This window comes from Perognathus longimembris, chromosome 21 (assembly GCF_023159225.1).
Source record: "Perognathus longimembris pacificus isolate PPM17 chromosome 21, ASM2315922v1, whole genome shotgun sequence".
NCBI classification, from domain to species: Eukaryota; Metazoa; Chordata; class Mammalia; order Rodentia; family Heteromyidae; genus Perognathus; species Perognathus longimembris.
Genome location: NC_063181.1, coordinates 39504012 through 39525569, shown reverse-complemented (window position 1 = coordinate 39525569; position 21558 = coordinate 39504012). Strand labels below are relative to the sequence as shown.

The window sequence follows — 21558 nt, the reverse complement described above, 5'->3', positions numbered from 1 at the left end:
TTTTTTGCTCAAGGCTAGCACTCTGCCACTTGAGCCACAGCACCACTTCTGGCCTTTTTCTGTGTATGTGGTACTGAGCAATCGAACCCAGGGCTTCATGCATTCTAGGCAAGCACTCTACCACAAGGCCACATTCCCAGCTCTATAAGCATTTCTTAAATGTTAAATATATTCTCTGCCTTATCTGCAAGAAGTGAGAATTTACTTAAATTCTCATTTATATAGTATCTTTTCCACAATTCCGTTTTAATTAACTTTCCTGTTTCTAGTTTGTCAATGTAAGATGCCTCTTGTAGAATACATACCTACTGTTTTGCCTAACACATTTTTTTTTTTTTTGGGCCAGTCCTGGGCCTTGGACTCAGGGCCCGAGCACCGTCCCTGGCTTCTTCCCGCTCAAGGCTAGCACTCTGCCACTTGAGCCACAGCGCCGCTTCTGGCCGTTTTCTGTATATGTGGTGCTGGGGAATCGAACCTAGGGTCTCGTGTATCCGAGGCAGGCACTCTTGCCACTAGGCTATATCCCCAGCCCTGCCTAACACATTTTATTCCAAGATTGCTAATTAGATATATGCTTCCTTTTGAGGAGTCCATAAAAAAATTATTTCACTTACCTTAGATATATTTCATTGATTTTGAAGAGTTCTGAATAATTTTATATTTACAGTGTTTCTCACCGATAAAAATTCAGTTTTTTTTAACAGTAGGAATCATAGATTATACTTAAATTTGCCTAAAATGTATTTATTATCTTTTGTTTGGATAAGAAGTATTTTCTTTCAAAGTATTTGGTTGAGGAGAAGGATGGAACAGATACTCTTCTTAAGCTTTCAATTGTGTAAAAAATTCAAATTGCAGTTTTAATTTTACCATTATACAGAACACATTTGATAAAAAATCCTGCCGGGCCAGCCGGCAGGGGAACAGAAATCCTGACTGAGGGGCGGCAGGGATACGGAAAAGGAAAAATAAGGCAAGAGAAAAAAGACAAGAGACAAAGATGGGGTACGGGAGGTCTGCACCTTGAGATTGAAACTCAAGACTGCAGCCCCGTTTATTCTTAACATCCAGCTTTTATGCAGTTTGGGAACCAGGGAAAGGCATAGGGTTACCAAAGTTTAAGAAAATAAGAAAGCTTTTAGGTCGGTAAATAACAGGAGGCAATAAAACAAGACAAGGCTGAATGGTAAACATAAACCAGGCGCCTATGGACACAGTAAAACATCTTGGTAAGTGCTGGCTGTCAATTAAGCCAAATCTTACCACATTCCTTGTGATAACAGCACAGCCAGAGGTCAGGATGAGCTTAGCTGCTAGCTCGGCTCCCAACAGTTCCCCCGTCTTTTTATTAAAAGAAGCGAACCCGCCTGTCTTAGGTGGGGTTGGTACCCCAGCCTGCCTTACCCGTCTTAGGGAACAACTTCAGAGCAGTGCTGAAGGCCCTGTCTTAGGTCGGTCTAGGCTGGCACCGCCTCATACCCGTCTCTGGCTGCGGTTCCTCTCGGGGGAAATTCATTTGCTTGGAGCTTGACCTTATGCAGCTGGCTGGCTAAACTCATGAAAGAGTTTTGCAATATGCGTACAATGCAAGGAAGGCATAGGCAAGCCATCAGCAAAAGTATCCCTGGGCCGAGCAATGTCATTAGTGGCCCCTTAACGTTAGTTAAGGAAGGGACATACTGTTGAAGTTGTTCAAACAGTTCTTTTGCTGTTTCTGCCACTTTAGAGTCCAAAGGCGGAGCTTGTTCTAGTCCGGCTATTTGTCTATGGAGTTGAAAGAGACCTAAGGACAAGTTATTATGGTGCCAAATACCATTTAGATGTGCTACAACTTGTTCCCAAGAATAGCTCGACCCATTATACTTATGGAGGGTCACACAAATAAAGTCAAACCCAGCATGACAGCACACCCTTTGCAAAGTTTGTAAGGCACGAATTTGTTCTCCCAGTGACAGCACAGATTCATACAATGCTTCTAATTTTTGTTCTACTTTATCATCAATCCTGCCTTGAAAGTGCAGGGCTTGCGTGGTATTATGAGAAAGCTGATTAACATAGTGAGCTGTCTGCACATTTTGTGTTAGAGCCACAGTGGCCGCTGCAGCAGAGGCAGCTAAGGAAATAAAGGCTACAATGCCTGCTATTAGTAGCCCTACAAATCGTCTAGGGCACATAAGCTCTTTAAATGTTTTAACACTTGAATACCTGTTTCTTCATACCAAGCTTCAGATAAGTTTACAGGAAGCATAACAAATGGTGGTTGCTTAATAACAATTGCAGAATCAGTAAGGCCACTATACAAGCAATTTGTAAAAGAACAGTTAGTGCAAGTAACATTGAGATACATGGCTCCTATAGAAATATTAAAAGGTCCATACATAATAGCATAAGGGGGTGTTACACAACTCATAATATTCTTTAAAGAAGTAGAAGTGGGCCAGGAGATATTGCTCAGGGCAGCCACTAACATCCAGACATGGCGTTGAGGGCGTCCATTCATCCACCACAGACCTGGGTTGAACTTGTTGGTGAGATTCGCTCCAGACCAGTCCATCAGCTGAGAATTAGTTCCTGAAATATTGGTTATAAAAGGGTGATCATGGCTACACTTTATGGGGTGCAGTTCTCCCGTGGATTCTACAATTTGAGAGGAGTTGATGTAGCGAGGTATCATGAAGGACGAGGTAGAACTGGCATGTACAGGAAACCCAGTAGGCAATGAAGTCATTCTTATATACTTGACTATTATCAGGCCAAATTCTATGATTTATGGATTGCATTACAGTACAGCCTGGAATATAACTGTTGGAGTCAGTTGTAAAGCATAAAGGGGTTCCAATGCCAGAAGCTGCAAAATCTCCCATCTTAACGTGTTGGACAAAAGGGTCTGGAGCTGTACCATACGCTGATCTGTTGACATGGACGAACACCTCAGCTCCCTCCCAGGTCGCAGGGTGCACAATCGGTGGATCTGACACGTAAGCCCAGTGGGTCAGCGCTTGTACTGTTCTGATGAGTTTCCACAATCCGAACACAACACTCAGGTAGCCAGCGGGCATCATTTTCATCCTGTGAAAAAACACAGACATGTCCTCGACCCCATGTCAATACCGGATCGGGCCCGTGCCAAGCACTTGTTAAAGGATCTTTCCACTTAACTTGAGCAAAAGCTCTTTGCTCTCTCTTTTCCCAGAACCGCTGTGCTGCAGAAAGGCCATTATAGTCCAAATTTAAAAAATTTAGTACGAATAAAGCATGAGAAAGTATATTAACAGGAGAGAAGGGGTATAGTTCCCCCCCCTTTTAATTTAGAAATTTGATGTTTTAACAAACTGTTGGCCCGTTTGACAACTCCTTGACCATGAGGACTATAGGGAATTCCTGTAGAATGAACAATTTGGTAAGATTTGTAAAAAGTTTGAAAAGCTCGTCCAACATATCCCGGACCATTATCAGTTTTAATATGTTTAGGAAGTCCCATAGTAGCAAAGCAGCATAAGGCATGGGAGATACAATGTTTGCCAGCTTCCCCGCTAAGAGGAGTAGCTATAATAAAATTAGAGTAAGTGTCTATTGTAACATGGACAAAGCGGAGCCGTCCAAAAGAGGGGACGTGGGTAACATCCATTTGCCACACATGGTTAGCCACTAAGCCTCGAGGATTAATCCCATTGGAGGGCACAGGCAGGAAGGTAGCACAGTTGGGACAAGTTTTTACAATTTGACGAGCTGCCTCACGAGTAATATGAAATTGCTGACGTAAGGCACGACTGTTTTGATGGTGGGCAGCATGTGATTGCTTTGCCAAGTCAATTTGAGAAAGAAAAATTTGGGTAGCCTCATCTGTAATAGCATTGCCCTCCCTAAATGGTAAGGAGAGGCAAAGTGAATTAATTTGTTGGAGGGACAGTGATGTGAAATTATGCCCACAAAATTGGCCCAAGCAATGGCCCAGGAATCACAATGAATATAAAGCCATTCTTGCTGCTGCAAAGTGTAGGGTATGTAAATAACCTGTGGATCTCGTCCAAGATACTTACAAGATTCCACACGGCACATATGGACTAAGGTGGCTACCAATTCATAATAAGGAATTAATATTTTTGAAGGAGTAGCAGGCAAGGAAAGCCACAAAAGGGGTCCCTTCTGCCAGAGGACCACTGTTGGAGAATGAGGTGTAGTTAAAATATAAGCTTCCCAAGGGGCTGAGTAATCTATAATTTACATGTTGGGAAGAAATGGCAGAATTTACTATGCTCAAGGCTTTGGCTGCTTTAGTTGTCATTTCTCTGGGAGATGTAGGGTCAGGGTCCCCCTTTAATAGATCAAATAAGGGTTTTAATTCAGCTGTGGACAATTTAAGATAAGGGAGAAGCCAATTAATATCTCCCAGAAATTTTGAAAATCATACAAAGTATGTAAATGAGAAGTCTTAACCTGTAATTTCTGACTAGTAAAATAATAAGGACCCAAAATATGACCAAAAGGGATTTTTATTTTTCTCTGCCTGGGCTGGCTTTGAACTATCCAAAGAGTCTTAGCCATAAAAGCCCTTTTTATTTCCAATTAAAGCAACAGGAGAACAAAAGGAGTAGAGTTTACCTGTAAGTTGACCACCAAGTAGTTGCCAGAGTTTTGCTGTAACAGTTAAAGAACAGCAGACTGAATGGGGTCCATGTGCCATTAAATCTAATCATATTATTTAACCTTACCTTACTGGCACGTGAAAGAGAAAACAAATGAATAACAGTAAAAGTCTCAGCTTCAGTGGATCTGAAGTGGCTGTGTCTTCCATCCCAAATTAGCAGGCCAGCAGGAGAGATGGTTTGCATCTGGATAATTCTTTAGTAGAGTTCCCTGGATAGGCTGTCACATTTCCTGCTTGTTGCCTGTAAATTTCTACACAGACTGGTTAAGGGCATTTTTTAAACAGATTTTAGAAGGCTTGGGCCTTTAACCATCTTTCTAGTCACAAAATCCACACAGATTGAAGGCCAACCAAGTCTGCTCTCTGTAGCAGCCAGGGCAGTTTCTGAGTCACAAACAACTCCCAGTTTGGGAGCCTACTGTGGAGGCAGCTTTCTGTAGCCATAGACTGCCACGGTCCACTCAGATAGCACACATGTCAACCTGTATCCTATAAAGCAAGATGTTAATTTTGGCTCCAGAAAATTTAGGTTAATAGTCACACCTGTGCAGTTATTTCAAAATGACTCTGGTCCCTTGATCTTAAAGAGTTTATGAGAGCACAGCGAAAAAAGAAAAAAAAAATGGAGAAGCAAAATCTTAGTGTATACCAAAGAATTGTCAGGATTAGATGTACACTTGATTCTTAGCATAGATAGACATAAAGAATAACACACTGGTTGTACATCATTGTACTTATATCACGTGCTGTATATTAAAACCTTTTGGAGTTTTTCTTAGACACATTTGTTTGCTCCCAAACATATCAGTTTGGGCTTAAAACCTGTTTTTTTTGTTTTGTTTTTAAGTTTTACCAACACATAGACATAGACATAGACACACATACACATACAGACAACGTGCACACGTTTTGGGGCGCGCTTAGAATTGTTCTTTAATTGGCCATGTAAGTTTTTCTGGAATTCCAGTGGCAAATGATATTATTTTGCCTATATTCTAGAACCACGTGGTTAGATAGTAAACAAAAAAAAAGCCTTTTCAGCAAACCAAAATTTTCAGATCATCTGAAAAGCCACATTTTGAGAAACCAGTTTAGCTCCCAAGGGGAGCTTATGGGAGACAGGACATGAACACAGACAGTGAGCTCACAGTAAGACACCTTCATCTTCCAGCATTTGAATTGTAAGGCACCTTTGACATGCAAGGTCACAGGACTCCAAGTCCCTGCCCAGCCTCCAGGAATTTGGCATGCTTGTCACCTGGGGGATGGGCAGGCTTTCACTCCAACCAGTCCTATTGTCTACCATGTACTCAATGCTAGAGAAAGTTTATGATTTAGCCAAACAAGCAGAATTTAACTGAGTCTCGAAAACTTAAACATCACTAACAAGAATAGAAAGCCTTTCTTTGAGTCTTTTAAAGCAGATATTAAACAAATATCGATACCCATCCTATGTCACAGGCAGGCAGGCAGAGTTTAGAGGGAGGCAGGAAAAGAGACAGAGAGAACTTCATCTGCCTGAGCGCTCATAGAAGTTAGGTAAGTCCTGCAAAATATTCCAAATATATAAGATTGGGCTCAAACTTGAGCAGCTTTCCTGAAACAATTTAGACTTGACGAGCAACCAGCTGAGCTGAACTAGAGATCAGTTATCTCCAAACACCCACAATTGCTGATTTCCTTGACCTAGCCCAGTGGATTTATGGAAAAATGTAAGCTCCAGGCTAATGGTCACTCACCCTGGTTGGGGTTTCAAATCTGTCCTGGTGGATGGAAATAGAGCGCTGGGTCAGGAGAAGTTACCTCGGTGGTGTTAGCATTTCCCTAGCCTCAGGTCCCTTCCCCCTGCTAGCAGCCTGCACCTAGGAGAGCTGTAAGTCTGCCAGGACTCCCTTTAAAGGAGTTTGTTGTTCTGGATGAAGCTGTGACAACAGAGCTATAACTGATTTTTAACATAGTCTCAACATAGGTCAATCTATCTTTAATAGGCTTATTGAATAATTTCTCCTCAGAGTCTGAGCCATCTGAGTCTTCCTTAATGTCTAGCTCAGTGGGTTCAGGTCTTGTTAATTTTCTCAGCTCTTCCCAGGCAGCAGCATACGCTCCCGGAGCTGGGCAACACTCATCAGGTCCCTGTTCAGTTTCTCCAATCGACTGATCGAATTTAATCTATTCATGGCTAAGATCTAAGCAATCTCGGACTAGAAACCAAAGAATAATAGCATCCACTGAGGTCTTCTCAGGGCCAGTTGCATCATAATGTTCCCTTTTTTTTTTTTTTTTTTTCTAGCAAGTTTCTAAGTTATTGGTTCCTTCCTCCAGGAACTGGGGGCATGCTTTCTCAATAAAATAAAAGAAACGTTCTAAGTTACATTGGCCAACTTTCACTGCCCGGGCATTAAGCATGCCTTTGGGGGCCTGCATGTATAGCATGCGGCTATTACCTTGTCCCATAATTTATTACTCCCGACGATACACTCTCCTCCCGCTCTCCTTCCCAAGCATTCGGACGTCCTTACCTGAGCGGGGGTCACCTGCCGTCGATCCCAGGCCTTCAAGTCCCTGTTCGGGCGCCAAACCTGCCGGGCCAGCCGGCAGGGGAACAGAAATCCTGACTGAGGGGCGGCAGGGATACGGAAAAGGAAAAATAAGGCAAGAGAAAAAAGACAAGAGACAAAGATGGGGTACGGGAGGTCTGCACCTTGAGATTGAAACTCAAGACTGCAGCCCCGTTTATTCTTAACATCCAGCTTTTATGCAGTTTGGGAACCAGGGAAAGGCATAGGGTTACCAAAGTTTAAGAAAATAAGAAAGCTTTTAGGTCGGTAAATAACAGGAGGCAATAAAACAAGACAAGGCTGAATGGTAAACATAAACCAGGCGCCTATGGACACAGTAAAACATCTTGGTAAGTGCTGGCTGTCAATTAAGCCAAATCTTACCACATTCCTTGTGATAACAGCACAGCCAGAGGTCAGGATGAGCTTAGCTGCTAGCTCAGCTCCCAACAAAAAATGTTTAACAAATTAGCTCCCTGGTGTTGTGAAGAATAATTGTCATTATTGACTTGGAAAGATAATCTCATTTTGTGGGCAAGAGAAAAGTTAAACTGGGAGACGAAGGAAAAGCTTTTTCATTGCTTCTTTTCTTTTAAATGTTTTAGTATTATGATGCAGTCACCGGGAACATGTGGTCACCTGGCCGAATCAGCGATTTCAGCTCAGGAACAGGAGGCTCGGGTAAGACTTCTGTAAAAAGTTGATTGGTTTACGAGAACTGGGTTAGTATTCTTTGTTGACAGGATTTTAGAAAGTGTTCTTTAGCTAGGAATCTGTGACAGTGTTCTGATTATTTTCATCTTAAGGGAAAAACGTGATATCTGAAGCTCTAAAAATAAAAGCTGAAGTTAAAGTACATTTTACAAAGTGTTGATTTCTTTCTTTTTTGTTGTTGTTGTTCAGACTGTGTTATATGGCAAATTGGTAGAAGCGAGACAGAAATATGCAAATAAAATGGATGTTCCTCCTGCCATTCTGGCAACAAACAAGATACTGTTGGATATGGCCAACTCGAGGTGAGGGGTTTATGTTCTGACACATGCTCTGTCATCCCAGCTGTGAGGAAGACTGTAGATAAGAAGATTACAGTCTGAGGTTAGTTCTGGGCAAAATACAAGCTCTTTCCTGAAAAGTAACTAAAAAATACTAAAGGGCTAATGATGTGGCTCAACTGGGCAGAGTGACTGCCATCAAGCATGAGCTTTGAGTTCAAACCTCAGTACTCTACACCTGGTACTGAGGATTGAACCCCGGATTTTGTGCATTGCTAGCAAGCAATCCATTGTTTGAGCTATGGCCTTTTGTTTTTATGCTGTCCCTTGCTGTCCTCTAACCTGTGATCCTCTTGGCCTTACCTCCCAAGTAGCTGGGTTTATAAGCACGCATCACTATGTCTAGCTAGTTACTGTTTTGACATTTTTATTCAGGTCTAATGATATTACACAGTGCTTATGTCTTATAACAAGTAGTTTGTTAAAAATTAGGAGCTGGGGGGCTGGGGATATGGCCTACTGGCAAGAGTGCTTGCCTCATATACATGAGGCCCTAGGTTCAATTCTCCAGCACCACATATACAGAAAATGGCCAGAAGTGGCGCTGTGGCTCAAGTGGCAGAGTGCCAGCCTTGAGCAAGAAGAAGCCAGGGACAGTGCTCAGGCCCTGAGTCCAAGCCCCAGGACTGGCCAAAAAAAAAAAAAAAATTAAATATGTAAGACTACATTTTACTAGTTTCAGAATATATTCAAGGAAAATGAAAGACATCATACAGTCTTGAATGTTGAACAGAATAAAAATTATTGAGCTTACGTCATTCAAGAAGTCATCGATGAGGTATTAAAAATCCACCAAAAAGCCAGGTAATCCCAGCTACCCAGGAGGCTGAGATCTGGATACTGGTTCAGAGCTAGTTCAGGAAGACAATCCAGCTGTTATTTCCAGCTAACTAGCAAAAAGTTCAAAGTAGAGAGTGGCCTAAGTGGTAGAGTGCTAGCCTTGAGTGGAAAAGGCTGAGTAAAAATACAAGGCCCTGAGCTTAAGACCTAGTAATGGTGGACAGGCATATATGCATGTGCCTGCGTGCACAAATCATTATGCAGTTTGTATTACCATAAAACCATTAAAAGTGTAAACGCGCTACTAGTGTAGACTTAAAGCACAATCTAAAATTTTTTTAAATGGAGCAAAAATCATGGCTTTTACAGGTAAACATCTTGTGAAAAGTAAAACAATAAATGAGATGTTTTTCTGGAAGTTTTTAACTTCGCTCTTATTTGTCCTCAGAACTTCATTTTTTTCTTTTCATTTCTATGAATAATAATAATATCCAGTAATAGTACAGAACATTAGTTGTTATCTTGTTTCTTCCTGGTAATGGCCTGTTTGCCAGTTAATAACTCAACAGTGTTGTGAAATAGGTCATGGTAGTTTTATTCATTGACTGTTAAATCTTTCTCTGCTGTATACTGCCTTGGTTTCCTGATTTTTCTTTTTTTTTAATCAATGACAGACCAACTACTGTTGAAGAGGTAAAGCAGATCGATGGTGTTTCTGAAGGAAAAGCTAGTATGCTGGCCCCACTGTTGGAAGTCATTAAGCATTTCTGCCATGAAAATAGTGCTCAGGTAAAATTCCGTGCTTTCCAGAAGCTCTTACAGAATACTTAAGTAATGTTTTTTTCTCTGTATTTGGATACTTTGAAAATGAATTAAGATTATTTTTACAGTAAATAATTGTTAAAATATCTGTCTAATCTGTCCTCTCTATCTGTCTATCTATCTGTCCATGTATCTATCAATCAATCAGCAGGGTCTTACTGTGTAGCCAAGGATGCATTCTTATGTCTACCTCTAGGGTGCTAGGATTACTGGCATGTGCCACTGTAACTGATGTTCCTTACATTTGAAAAGGATACTAAAGTTGTCCAGACTGTTAATGTTTATTGCATTGGGAAGGTTTTAGTCTTAGATTTAAATGAGTACCAAATTTTAGGTTTAATAAATTCTTTTTTCAACAGCTGGCACTGTCCTTGAGCTCTTTCACTCCAGGCTCGTGCCGTGACACTTTGAGCCACAACTCTTACTTCGGGCTTTCTGGTGGTTAATTGGAGATAAGAGTCTCACAGACTTTCCTGCCAGAGCTAGCTTTGAACAAACCCTGATCCTCAGATCTTTGCCTCCTGAGTAGCTAGGATTATAGGTACAAGCCACTAGCACCTGGTGATAAATTCTTTTATTTTCATATATGGTAGTTAGGAATGTTAGCTGACTGACTGTCAGTTGGGAAGGAACATCTTTCCAAGTTATCTTCCCTTTCAAGTAATGTTGACTTTAAGTAGATTTCATACAATCTTTAAAATTTGAACATGGAGATTAGAAAGTAATGTGCCACAACCTAATGATCAATGGGGAGATGTTAGGGAAGAGAACTAGACCGTGTGTGGATGGGGATTAACTGGAGAAGGGTGTGCTACTGGGAAAAATAAAAGAGGTTAAGTAATGGTAAAATGGGTTATTTTCAACTACGAAAATTGAACAAGGAAACCTGTTGGGGATACTATTTTAGGGAGAATGATGCAGGCAAGTGGGATAGAGGGGGTAAAATCAGTTGGAATAGAAGGTGAAGTGTGGAGATGGAAAAGTGAAATCCTGTTTTATAGAATCAGTAAAAGCCAATAAAAACAAAAGACAAACAACAAGATTTCATTTTATAGGGTTTGTTCTTCATAGTCTTTCATTATTTCTTGTTCTACCCTAAATGCCCATTTACAAGGATCATTTGGCTTTTGCTTTAAAATCCACGTGTAGATCAAAGTGCGTACTGTACCTCAGAAGGTAGAAGATGCAGGACTCTGGAGTCAGAAAATCAGGATTGCAGTCCTTCCTCGGTCTTGTAAATTGAACGTGTTCTTTAACATTCCCAAGTCTCCATTTTCTCACCTACACAATGGAAATGCTGCTGCCCCAAATCAAGAGGACAGTGGTGTCATTAGAAGACCTTGGCTTGAAAAAGTTAAAACATACAAGGCAGTGGTCAAGAAATGTTTTCCCTGTATACTTTGCGCGGATATAGCTAGCTGCACATTGCTTTAAAAAAAAAACACTCTCTTAGCAGGTATAAAACTTTGCTGTCTTTTCTTTTGTATGAAGCAATGTTTCCACATTAGGAAGCTAATACTTTTGACAGCTAAATTTTCTTTTTCATGTGAAAGTCCATTATATTTTGTTACTAGATATTTTAGAAATGAAATTATAGGTGTTTTAATAATTTGATAAAGAATATCATACTAGTGGTAATTGAATAAGCTGTGACTTTAGACACTTGATGGTAATATGCGCTTTCATGAACGAGTGGTATTAAGTAGTCATGAATGAATTACCCCATCACCACCACTTCAGGAGAAAACCTAAAGTTGGGCAAAAGGTAAATGCTCCAAAGGCTTTCTGAACATCTGGATAAGGATAACGATTTAGTTTCTTTAGTTAGGAATTATGCCTGGATTAGTGTACAAATTGAAACCATTTATTAAAGGAATGAAACCATTAATGGAAAACATTAATGTTCCATAAGCTAATTTGTTATCTATCACTTTTAATTAGCTCTTAGTATATTTTCTTCAAATTTGAAGTAAAAGGTAAATATTATTATCATGCAAATCTCAGGTTACAAGCATGAGCCAGGCATGGCGATGCATGTTTTTAGTCCCAGCTACATGATTGTCTAAGGCAAGAAGAGGACATAAGCCCAAGAGTTTGAGACCAGCCTAAGCAACAGGAACCCTGTCTCAACAAAAAAGAAAAATGAGGTTACCTTATGGCAGCATGAAACCACTAAGATGACCTCTTAGGAAAAAATATACCAAAATCACTTTATAGGAATGCATGCTCTCAATTCTCCCCCTCCCCTTTCGCCCCTCATCTTTTCTGTGTGAACCCTGATCTTCAGTTCTCAGCCTCCCGAGTCGCTAGAATTACAGACATGAGCCACCAGCGCCAGGCACATCCTCTGCTTTGATGCATGCTTTCTAAAGCTTTGAAGTGCTATTCCAAAGCTTTAAAATGGAAACAAATGTAATGACTGACTGGCCCTAGAACACAATCCTCATTCTTAAGGTTATTGGTTGGAATGCTTTCTTTTCTTGTGTAAGAATATAGCTGAAATCTTTTTTTGTACATACACTAAAATTTTGCAGAGGGTTTGGAAAATACATTTTATTGCCTTGGGCCAAGAAATTCAAATTCTAGAGTTAGGTAGGCCTCACATATTTAAAGGGAGAAATAAAAAAGAAACATTTACATTTCTTACCAAATAATTAGCCATAACCCACCTGACCCACCTGACTTTGTTCGGGAAGAGAGTTACTGAGGTTTGAACTCAAGGCCTCATTCTTGTTAAACATGTACTCTAATACTACTTGAGCCAAACTTCTATCCCTAAAAAATATCCTTTTTAATTAAATTCCCTAAATGACAGGATAAGGAAAGAATAAGTTTCTTATCTGAAGACAAATTCATAAAAATTCTTCATTATTGCTACATAATGTAGTTGACCACAATGATCAATAACTTTATCAAGATGATAACAGTATTATTTATCAAGAGACTAAGCTCTTTAAATGATTAAGCTAATTTTTGTAGGTTTTATTATAATAGGTATGTTCTTTTAATCTACTTTTTATGAGTAAGTGGAAAAATGTCTGTCAACTTTTCTTAGGCTTTACACAAAGTTCCAGTATTTCTTCAATAATGTTTTTTAATCTTTCCCTTAAGGCAACCATATTTAATACGCTTAAAGGTCAGGGCTTTGGTTATGATGAAATTATATGCATTCATATACATGCATATATATACACACATATATATATTGCACACACGTGCATATATGTGTATAGCAGTGTTTTAGAGATCTCTCTAGATCTGTCTGCAGTTAGATATAATTATATTTCCTCATATATTATGTATCTATATATCTGTGATATAAATAACTTATTTTTGAGCTTCAGTGAAAATTCTGATTGTTAGAGTTTCCACTTGTTACTTTTTTCTAATAACTTGATTGTGTACTGATCATTATATTGATGTTAATGACTATGTGTTCTACATTTAAAACTATAGACAGACCTCTCTTCAAATACAAAGCCTCAAGAGGAACAGGAAAGTCTACTCTCACAGTCTGCGGCTGTCACATATTCTTTATTCCAAGAAAAGAAGATGTCTTTAGTAAGTGCACTTTCAAGGAACTTTTTAGTGTATTTATTCATGTGTATTTATTCATTTTTTCAGCTTTGCAATGTGAAAGCTATGAGGTGGGGTCAGTTTATTCTAACTGTATAACAAGTCTCATTTTGTTTTTCTTTTAAGAGCAGAACATTTTCCTTCAGTTAAGCCAGTATGTTTCATTAAGTAGCAGCAGTAAGAATAGTTTGACCATAGTTTACCTTAGAGTGTCAAGGTTACAGACCAATGCAGTTGTAGCTCAAGGATAATAGAGCAGTATTTTAATACTACTTTTTAGAAATGGGACTAAAAATAATACATAATGAAGAGTTTCTTTTTTTTGTTTGTTTGTTTTTGGCCAGTCCTGGGCCTTGGACTCAGGGCCTGAGCACTGTCCCTGGCTTCTTCCCGCTCATGGCTATCACTCTGCCACCTGAGCCACAGCGCCCCTTCTGGTCGTTTTCCATATATGTGGTGCTGGGGAATCGAACCGAGAGCTTCATGTGTTGGAGGCAAGCACTCTTGCCACTAGGCCATATTCCTAGCCCCGAAAAGTTTCTTAACTATTTTGTAAACTTTTCATTTATCTATCATTAAGAAAACAGCTTGCTGGGTGCGGTGGCTCACGCCTGTAATTCTAGCTGCTAAGGAGGCTGAGCTCTGAGGATCTCGGTTCAGAGCTGCCCTGGCCAGAGATTCTTATTTCCATTTAACCACTAGAAAACTGCAAGTGGCGCCGTGGCTGAAGTGGTAGAGCGCTAGCCTTGAGCTGAAGAGCTCAGGGACAATACCCAGGCCCAGAGTTCAAGCCTCACAACCAGAAAAAAAAACAAAAAGAAACCACCTTCTGGGTCTAAGATGGTAGAGTATTTGCCCAGCACGTGTGAGACCTTCAATTCCCAGCACTGCCACACAAAAAGGGAAAAAAAAAGAAGAGAAACAATCTCCACGATAAAAAGGATTTTTTTTAAAAGCAAGATGCAAGACAGTATGAAAAATGTGTTTGTATGCATGCTGTTAAATTCATATTATTCTTGTATGTGTCAAAAATGTTTTCTACAGTGGTATCCAAAAAAAACCCTAGAAATAACTTCAAAAAACAAATTCTTTGTATCTTCTAGCACTGTTGTTCTTTTTTTGTCATTCTATTTTGGATGATAAAGTCTTGGGGCTAAAAAATCTAATTACTGTTAAAATGGCCACATTTATTGTTCTAAAATAAATCCTTAAGGCTGCTGAGGTTTTTTTGATCTATAAATGGAGATTATATCTTGATAGATAGTATAAGGCTTCTAGCTACATTTTTATTGATTTGCATTAACTTGATTTGAAACAGCTCAGTGTTCTATCTACTGCCTGCTTTACCTGTTCTCTGTGTCCCTATTCTATATTGCTTTTTGATCAGCTTTAGGGAGAATAAACAAGCCACATCTGACCTCACTCACTTAAATTATCTAATTAAATAATCAAGTTTCTTAGTTAAAATCGTAAGGACCATGTACTTCCATTGTATTATTTTTGAAATAAAACACATAGTAAACGGGAACTTCAAATTGAATTCTTATATAAACAATAATTTACAGGTACATGTCAAATATTCCTCTGTCTATGTATATATATATGATTTAAATATATGGGTAAGATGGAAAAATTGTCATGGGCTCCAAATTTTCTAAATGCAATATACTCTAATTAGTCATAATAAAAGTTTCATGTCTTCCTGGTTAAATGTGAAGAATGGTTTAGTTTCATTTATGTCTTAAGTATTGTTTAGTAATATTTTATTGTATAATATGATGGTTAGTTATCTATACCTCCCTGGAGTCTGAGAAGGTCTTGCCAGTTAACCACAAAATTAAACATGCCTAAGGACTAATTAATCAAGAGCAATAATACAATTAGTTTCAGGTAACTTGATGCCCAGGATCAAATAACCCTGATATTATCCACACATGGTGCACACTTCTTAGTAGGAAAAAAGTAAACATTTAATGAAAGTAACTTAATACCTACCTTTGAAGGATAATAATGTTGCCTTAATTGGTCTATTCTGAGAAAATATCAACAGTCACAGAAATATAGTCTAAACTTAGATTTTAAAAATATATTGAAAGTATCATGAAATATGACAACTTAAAGCTTTCTGTTTAAATGAATGTTTTATCTAATAATATCTTAAATATATTTGAGTTACATCTATCTGAAAAGCTTTATAAATATAAAACTGTCCTAATTGGACATAATTCATATTAAGTTCAATTGGCTATTTTATCAATTTAAAACCTACTCAGGTTTTTTATGGGCCTTTCTTAGGGCACATTCTGGAAAAGTATGTTATCGGTGAGAATCTTAGCGTTTGTGTTCTTGGAAGTTAATGTAGCAGAAGCGCCATGTGTTTGGAATGTTAGAGTACGGTTTCCTACTTTTTCAAATAGACTTCTAGTTTACAGCTGTTGGACTTACCGTAGAATGACTTTTCTGTCTCTTACTAGCTTTTTACAGTGAATAGTTAGGGATGAGCATTGAATTCTTGGCTAGAGTTGGGTGATATTGTTTTCCTCAGTGAAACACCTGTGTATTTTTATCTTTAAATAGTTCAAATGAAAATTTAAGGGAAGGTTTAGCCCACGGTGAAATTCGCCCCCTGAAGGTTTGGGCTCTTTCCTTGTCATGAGACCTCACTGGCTCTTTGCTTTTCTCTCTTCAGCACAGCATAGCTGAGAACAGGATTCTGCCTCTCACGGCCGTCGGCATGCACTTAGCCCAGGCGGCGAAAGCTGGCTACCCCCTGGATATGGAGCGAGCAGGCCTGACTCCAGAGGTTCGGAAGATTATTGCTGATGTTATCCGAAACCCTCCCATCAACTCAGGTGACAAACAGGGCTCCACCCTTCGGCCTTAATGACTTGAGTCACTGAAACCTACATGGAGTAAACAAGCTCTCGTTCACTTAGAGTTTTCATTTTAACAGCATTGGCCCTTTTGCTACTTGGAAAACCTTACTTTTTCATAAGCAAAGACAGTCTTTTAAATTTTTTTATTAACTACTCATAAGAAAGTACTGAGAAATTCTTTTCTGCTCCAGATTAGTTTCCCCACTCGCTCCAAAAAAGAGCACTTTTATCTTTTTCTGATTTCCTTCTTGTTACTTGGAGAAAGAACAGAGATAGTTCTTGGTGCTGAATGAGGTAGTTCATACCTATAATCCCAGAACTCAGGAGGCTGGTGCAGGAGGATTCCAAGTTCCAGTCCAGCCTGGGCTGCTTTGAAGGGTAGCCTGGGCGACGTGGTAAGACCCTGTCTCACCCCCTACCCCCCCAAAAAACAACTAAAAACAAAAACATTTTCCCTTACGTATATTCCCATCAGCTTACTGACTCCTGCTTTCCCCTAAGCCTCGGATTCCTTGGTGGTCGCACTTGAGAGGCCTCTCTAGTACTAGTGAGTAGTTTCAGACACTGCGACCTTGCACAGCTAGGCCAGACTCCATGACCCTTGTAGAAGGACTGCCCTTGTCCCTGAGCTGTACGCCCTCAACTGTGCTCATGCATGTCAAGCTCTGGGGACATTTTTAAGTAGTGATCCATTTTTTGCAGAAGTAACTTGAGTTGTAGTAGAGGATTTTCCAAACTGTTAGGATAAGAGCAGTGCCATACAAGAAGTTTATCTCCAGCCACCTGTGTACCGGTGGCTCACACCTGTAATCCCAGATACTCCAGGGGCTGAGATCTGAGGATTACAGTTTAAAAATCAGCCTTGGCAGGAAAAGTCTTTAAGACTCTTATCTGCAATTAAACACCAGAAAATTGGAAGTGGCTCAAAGTGGTAGAGCACTAGCCTTGAGTGAAAAGGCTCAGAGATAATGCTCAGGCCCTAGATTGAACAAAACAAAACAAAACATGTTTATCTGCAAGTCTGTGTGAATCATTACTTTCTGTTACTCAAATTCTCTTCCATACAGAAACTACTATAAACTCCTTCCCAAGAGTTTGGAATAAAGGGAATAAGAGTGCTTTGTCATAGCACAATTGATTCCATACTTAATTTTATACTTACAGCCAAAATTATTTCTAAGCTTGTGCAAGACTTGATAAAGGTATAAAAAACAAATAACTCCTTCAGTCCCATTGATGTACAGTTGCACACACAGGAAAAGTGGCACAGGCAAGTTTGGTGGGGGTCCTGGTATCAGGATTGGTGGTCAGTGAGATTTCTTCTACATCAGTACCTTTGACACATTATGTAAAGATTGGATTTGAGGTAGATTCTGAAAAAGGGATTCTGTTTCGATGTCAGTTCCTATCTTTCCGATTATAGTTTGATTTCCCATGTATATCCCTCTATAGGGAAACCATGCTCTAGTCCTGTTAATTTGCCTATGTCATAATTGTGCATTCTTAATTTTAAGTTAGTAAATTATTATTATAAATTTTATAATAAAATAAGTTATTTTGTGATCTGATAAACTTAAGCTTCTAAATTTGAAAAGTTGAGGGCCAAATCCTATCTGAGCAGTAAAATTACCAAGCACAGTCAGCTGTCACTCACCTCCTAAGAAAGCTCTCTAACTCTTCTGGTCACATTCCAGTCTTTTAAAAACTCACCAGCAGCTATTTTGTCAGAAACTAAGGCAGTGAGGGGTAGATTATGTCATATAAACCTTTGTCTAGTTTTAGGGAAACCCAAAGAGGGAAAGGTCTTCTTTCTTTAACACTCTGGCATTGTTTTTCCTCCAGTTCCAATGTTTCTTAGGACATGTCATTTGAAAAGATGGTGAGTGTTAAGCAGTACCTTTTAAAAAAAGAATTGTGTGGGTTTTTCCTTTCTTCTTTAAATGTTGGTATTCATGTTTGTTGCCATCTGGCTTAGGTGAAGACAGAAAAATGGGCCCAGGCTGGGAATGTGGCCTAGTGGTAAAGTGCTTGTCTTGTATACGTGAAGCCCTGGGTTCGATTCCTCAAGCACCACATATATAGAAAAAAGCCGGAAGTGGCGCTGTGGCTCAAGAGGTAGAGTGCTAGCCTTGAGCAAAAAGAAGCCAGGGACAGTGCTCAGGCCCTGAGTCCATGCACCAGGACTGGCAACAAAAACATACAAATAATAAAAAAAAAATAATGCTTGGGCTGGGGATATGGCCTAGTGGCAAGAGTGCTTGCCCATCGTATCCATGAGGCCCTGGGTTCAATTCCCCAGCACCACATATACAGAAAACGGCCAGAAGTGGCGCTGTGGCTCAAGTGGCAGAGTGCTAGCCTTGAGCAAAAAGAAGCCAGGAACAGTGGTCAGGCCCTGAGTCTAAGCCCCAGGACTGGCAAAAAAAAAAAAAAAAAGAAAAGAAAAGTGGGCCCAGCCTGATCAAGTCAAAAAAAAAGCAAGGTCTCTTTGAGCAGACATACTTGTGTGAGCTCTTGGCTGCCATTTTGTGGCTATGCGTCTATTGGCTGCTAACTCTTATCTCTTTGAGTTCTACTTTTCTTATCTCTGAAATGGGGAGGGATAATATTGCCCCTTTACAGTTGTGGGAAATAAGCTAGATACTACACAGAAAGCTCTCCTGTGTGGTACGGCCTAAGTAGTGGTATTGGTGAAAAATGATTTTGATTGAGTAGTTGGTCAGATTTTAGAGCATTTTAGAGCATCTTGAAAAATAACCCTTAAAATTTGGGTACTTTTAAACTCTATCATTTTTAGTAGCTAACTAAAATATATGAAGTTAATACGTATGTAGGACAGGAGGTTTCCAAAACCCTCATTGTCCCTCAGTATTTGTAAGTTTTCAGGGTCACTTATGAATTTGAGCATCCCTGAATGCTCAGTGTCTTATACATAATGATGCAATATTTGCATATGAGCTCCACATACCCTCTTGTATGCTTTTGCATATGCATGCATGTGCGTGCGCACACACGCACGTGTATGTGTATGTGTATGTGTGTCTTGGACTCTGGACCTGAGTTGCTGTCTGAGAGCTCAAAATTTTGCTCAAGGCTAGAGCTCTCCCACTTGAGCCACAGCTCCACTTTTGGCTTTTTGGTGGTTAATTGGAGGTAACAGACTTTTCCTGCCTGGGTTGCTTTGGAACCCTGGTCCTCAGTCTCAGTATCCTGAGCAGCTAGGGTGACAGGCATGAGCCACAGGCGCTCACCATTCATTTTTTTTAATTAATTGGTTTGGTCGGAATAAATTTTGCACACTCCCCAATTGAGAAAGTTTCTGTATTTTATTACAACACAGTATTAGGTATCTAAAAATAGAGTATTTGTGAATTGAAATCTTATTTTTATATAATTTTATTTGCCATGTAGTTTTTGGCTGGGTTAACTCATCCTATCATTCTATTCCCTACTATTCTTGTTTTTCTCCATATTTTTATTATTTTAAACTTCTTTTTTATATTCTTTGTTTAGTAATAATAAGCAAGACATTTAATGAGGTATCTAGGTAATATTTTTAATAATTTACTTGTCCCATTCTTTATGTGCATGTAACTGGAAAATTAAGGGTTGCTTCCAAGGGACCTGCCATGAAAGAAAGAGTAACATGATCTCCTTCAAAGCTCTGAAGGAGAACAGCTAATTTTGTCCCTTAATCCTCCAGTAAATATTTTTTTAGCACTTATTTACATACAGTTAGCATTATTCTGTTAACATGATGACATAATTCTTTAAAGATCTTAAAAATAGCTGCTGCTTATTTACATATATAATGTAAAATGGCTCTAACATATAAAGGGTACTTACAAAAAAGTGTACAACTATGAATTTTCTAATTATGACTCAAAGTCCTATTAACTTTAGACATTTATTAGACCATTAACAGTAGCTGGAACCACAGATGGTTGCTTATGTATCATTATTTTATTTAAAAAAGACATTCTAATTTTAGAAATGAAATTATCCAAAATGAATAAAATGCCTTTGTTTTTCTTTAACTGGTTTGCAGCTATTGCATTTATACCATAAAGAACTTAAGGCTATATATTTATCTAAACTTTAATAACCCACACAAGAAAGTGAATATAGTATTGTATAATTGTGTTAATGGATTAAACTGTGGGAAACCTTGGGGTTTTCTTAGAGCAACACTAGCAGTAGAAATATCATGTGACTTGTATATGCAATTTAGAATTTTCTAGTAGTCACATTTAAAGCTAAGCAATACAGTTAACTTTAGTAACAGTAAGATTCGTTGTATTCAAAAATTTATCATTTCAACCTTTAATCAATATAAACATTACTAACAAGATATTTCACACATTCTGTAATTAGCCCTTTAAGTCAGGTATCTTATATTTACAACTTATATTTACCACATGCTAATATTTAATTAGAAATATTTGATTTAGCTTTCCTAAAATGTATGGTTGAACAAGTAGATTAGATAAGCCAAGTTACAAAAACTTAAGTCTTGTACAAGAAATGTATCCAATGCCTAACGTATGAAACTGTAACCTCTCTGTACATCAGTTTGGTAATAAAAATTTGAAAAAAAACACCAAAAACTTAAGTCTTCCAATAAATGAATTAGGATGCACATTCCAGTGCTCAGTAGCAACATGTGGTTGGTTAATGGTTCCTGTATTAGTCCACACAGTCCTAGAGATCTTTGGCAATATAATGAAGCACAATTAAAGGGTATGTCTGCCATTTCTCATATATAGGAATGGAAGTAGGGAAAGGACTAGGCTTTGTGGCTCGAGTGGAAGAATGCTTGAATACCAAGAATCATGCCCTAAGTTCCACTTTCACTATTACCAAAAAGTAAAAGTAAAAATTAGAAATACTGAAAGATAGGATGTTCATGAGAACATTAAAAAAAAGTTGAAGACAGGTGGAAGGCAGTGAACACTAGGTAAGTCCTGATACACATGTAGGACAGACTACTCCTGAGACATTAAGAAATGATTAGTAAAGTTAATGGAGTGTCCATAGTATTTAAGAGGGTAGAATGCTCAAGGAACAATGTTAGTTGCATTACTGATTTTATTATATTGTAGAAGTAACTTCTTTTTTCTTTTTGTTGGTTGTGGGGCTCAGGGCATGGGCATTGATTGTCTCTGAGCTCTTTCGCTCAAAGCTAGCACTCTACCACTGTGAACCACAATGCCGCTTTGAGTTTTTGAGTGGTTAATTATAGATAA

The 21558-nt window shown here is 38.9% G+C and overlaps 1 protein-coding gene across 1 annotated transcript in view; it reads left to right on the top strand.

Moving 5' to 3' along the window:
- Wrn (WRN RecQ like helicase) overlaps positions 1-21558 on the top strand; it is a 132729-nt gene that overhangs the window by 103229 nt on the left and 7942 nt on the right. The window contains exons 29-33 of the mRNA XM_048330945.1: positions 7812-7887; positions 8110-8222; positions 9713-9827; positions 13317-13421; positions 16126-16288. Coding sequence (XP_048186902.1) covers positions 7812-7887; positions 8110-8222; positions 9713-9827; positions 13317-13421; positions 16126-16288 — 572 coding nt within the window. The remainder of the gene's footprint in view (positions 1-7811; positions 7888-8109; positions 8223-9712; positions 9828-13316; positions 13422-16125; positions 16289-21558) is intronic.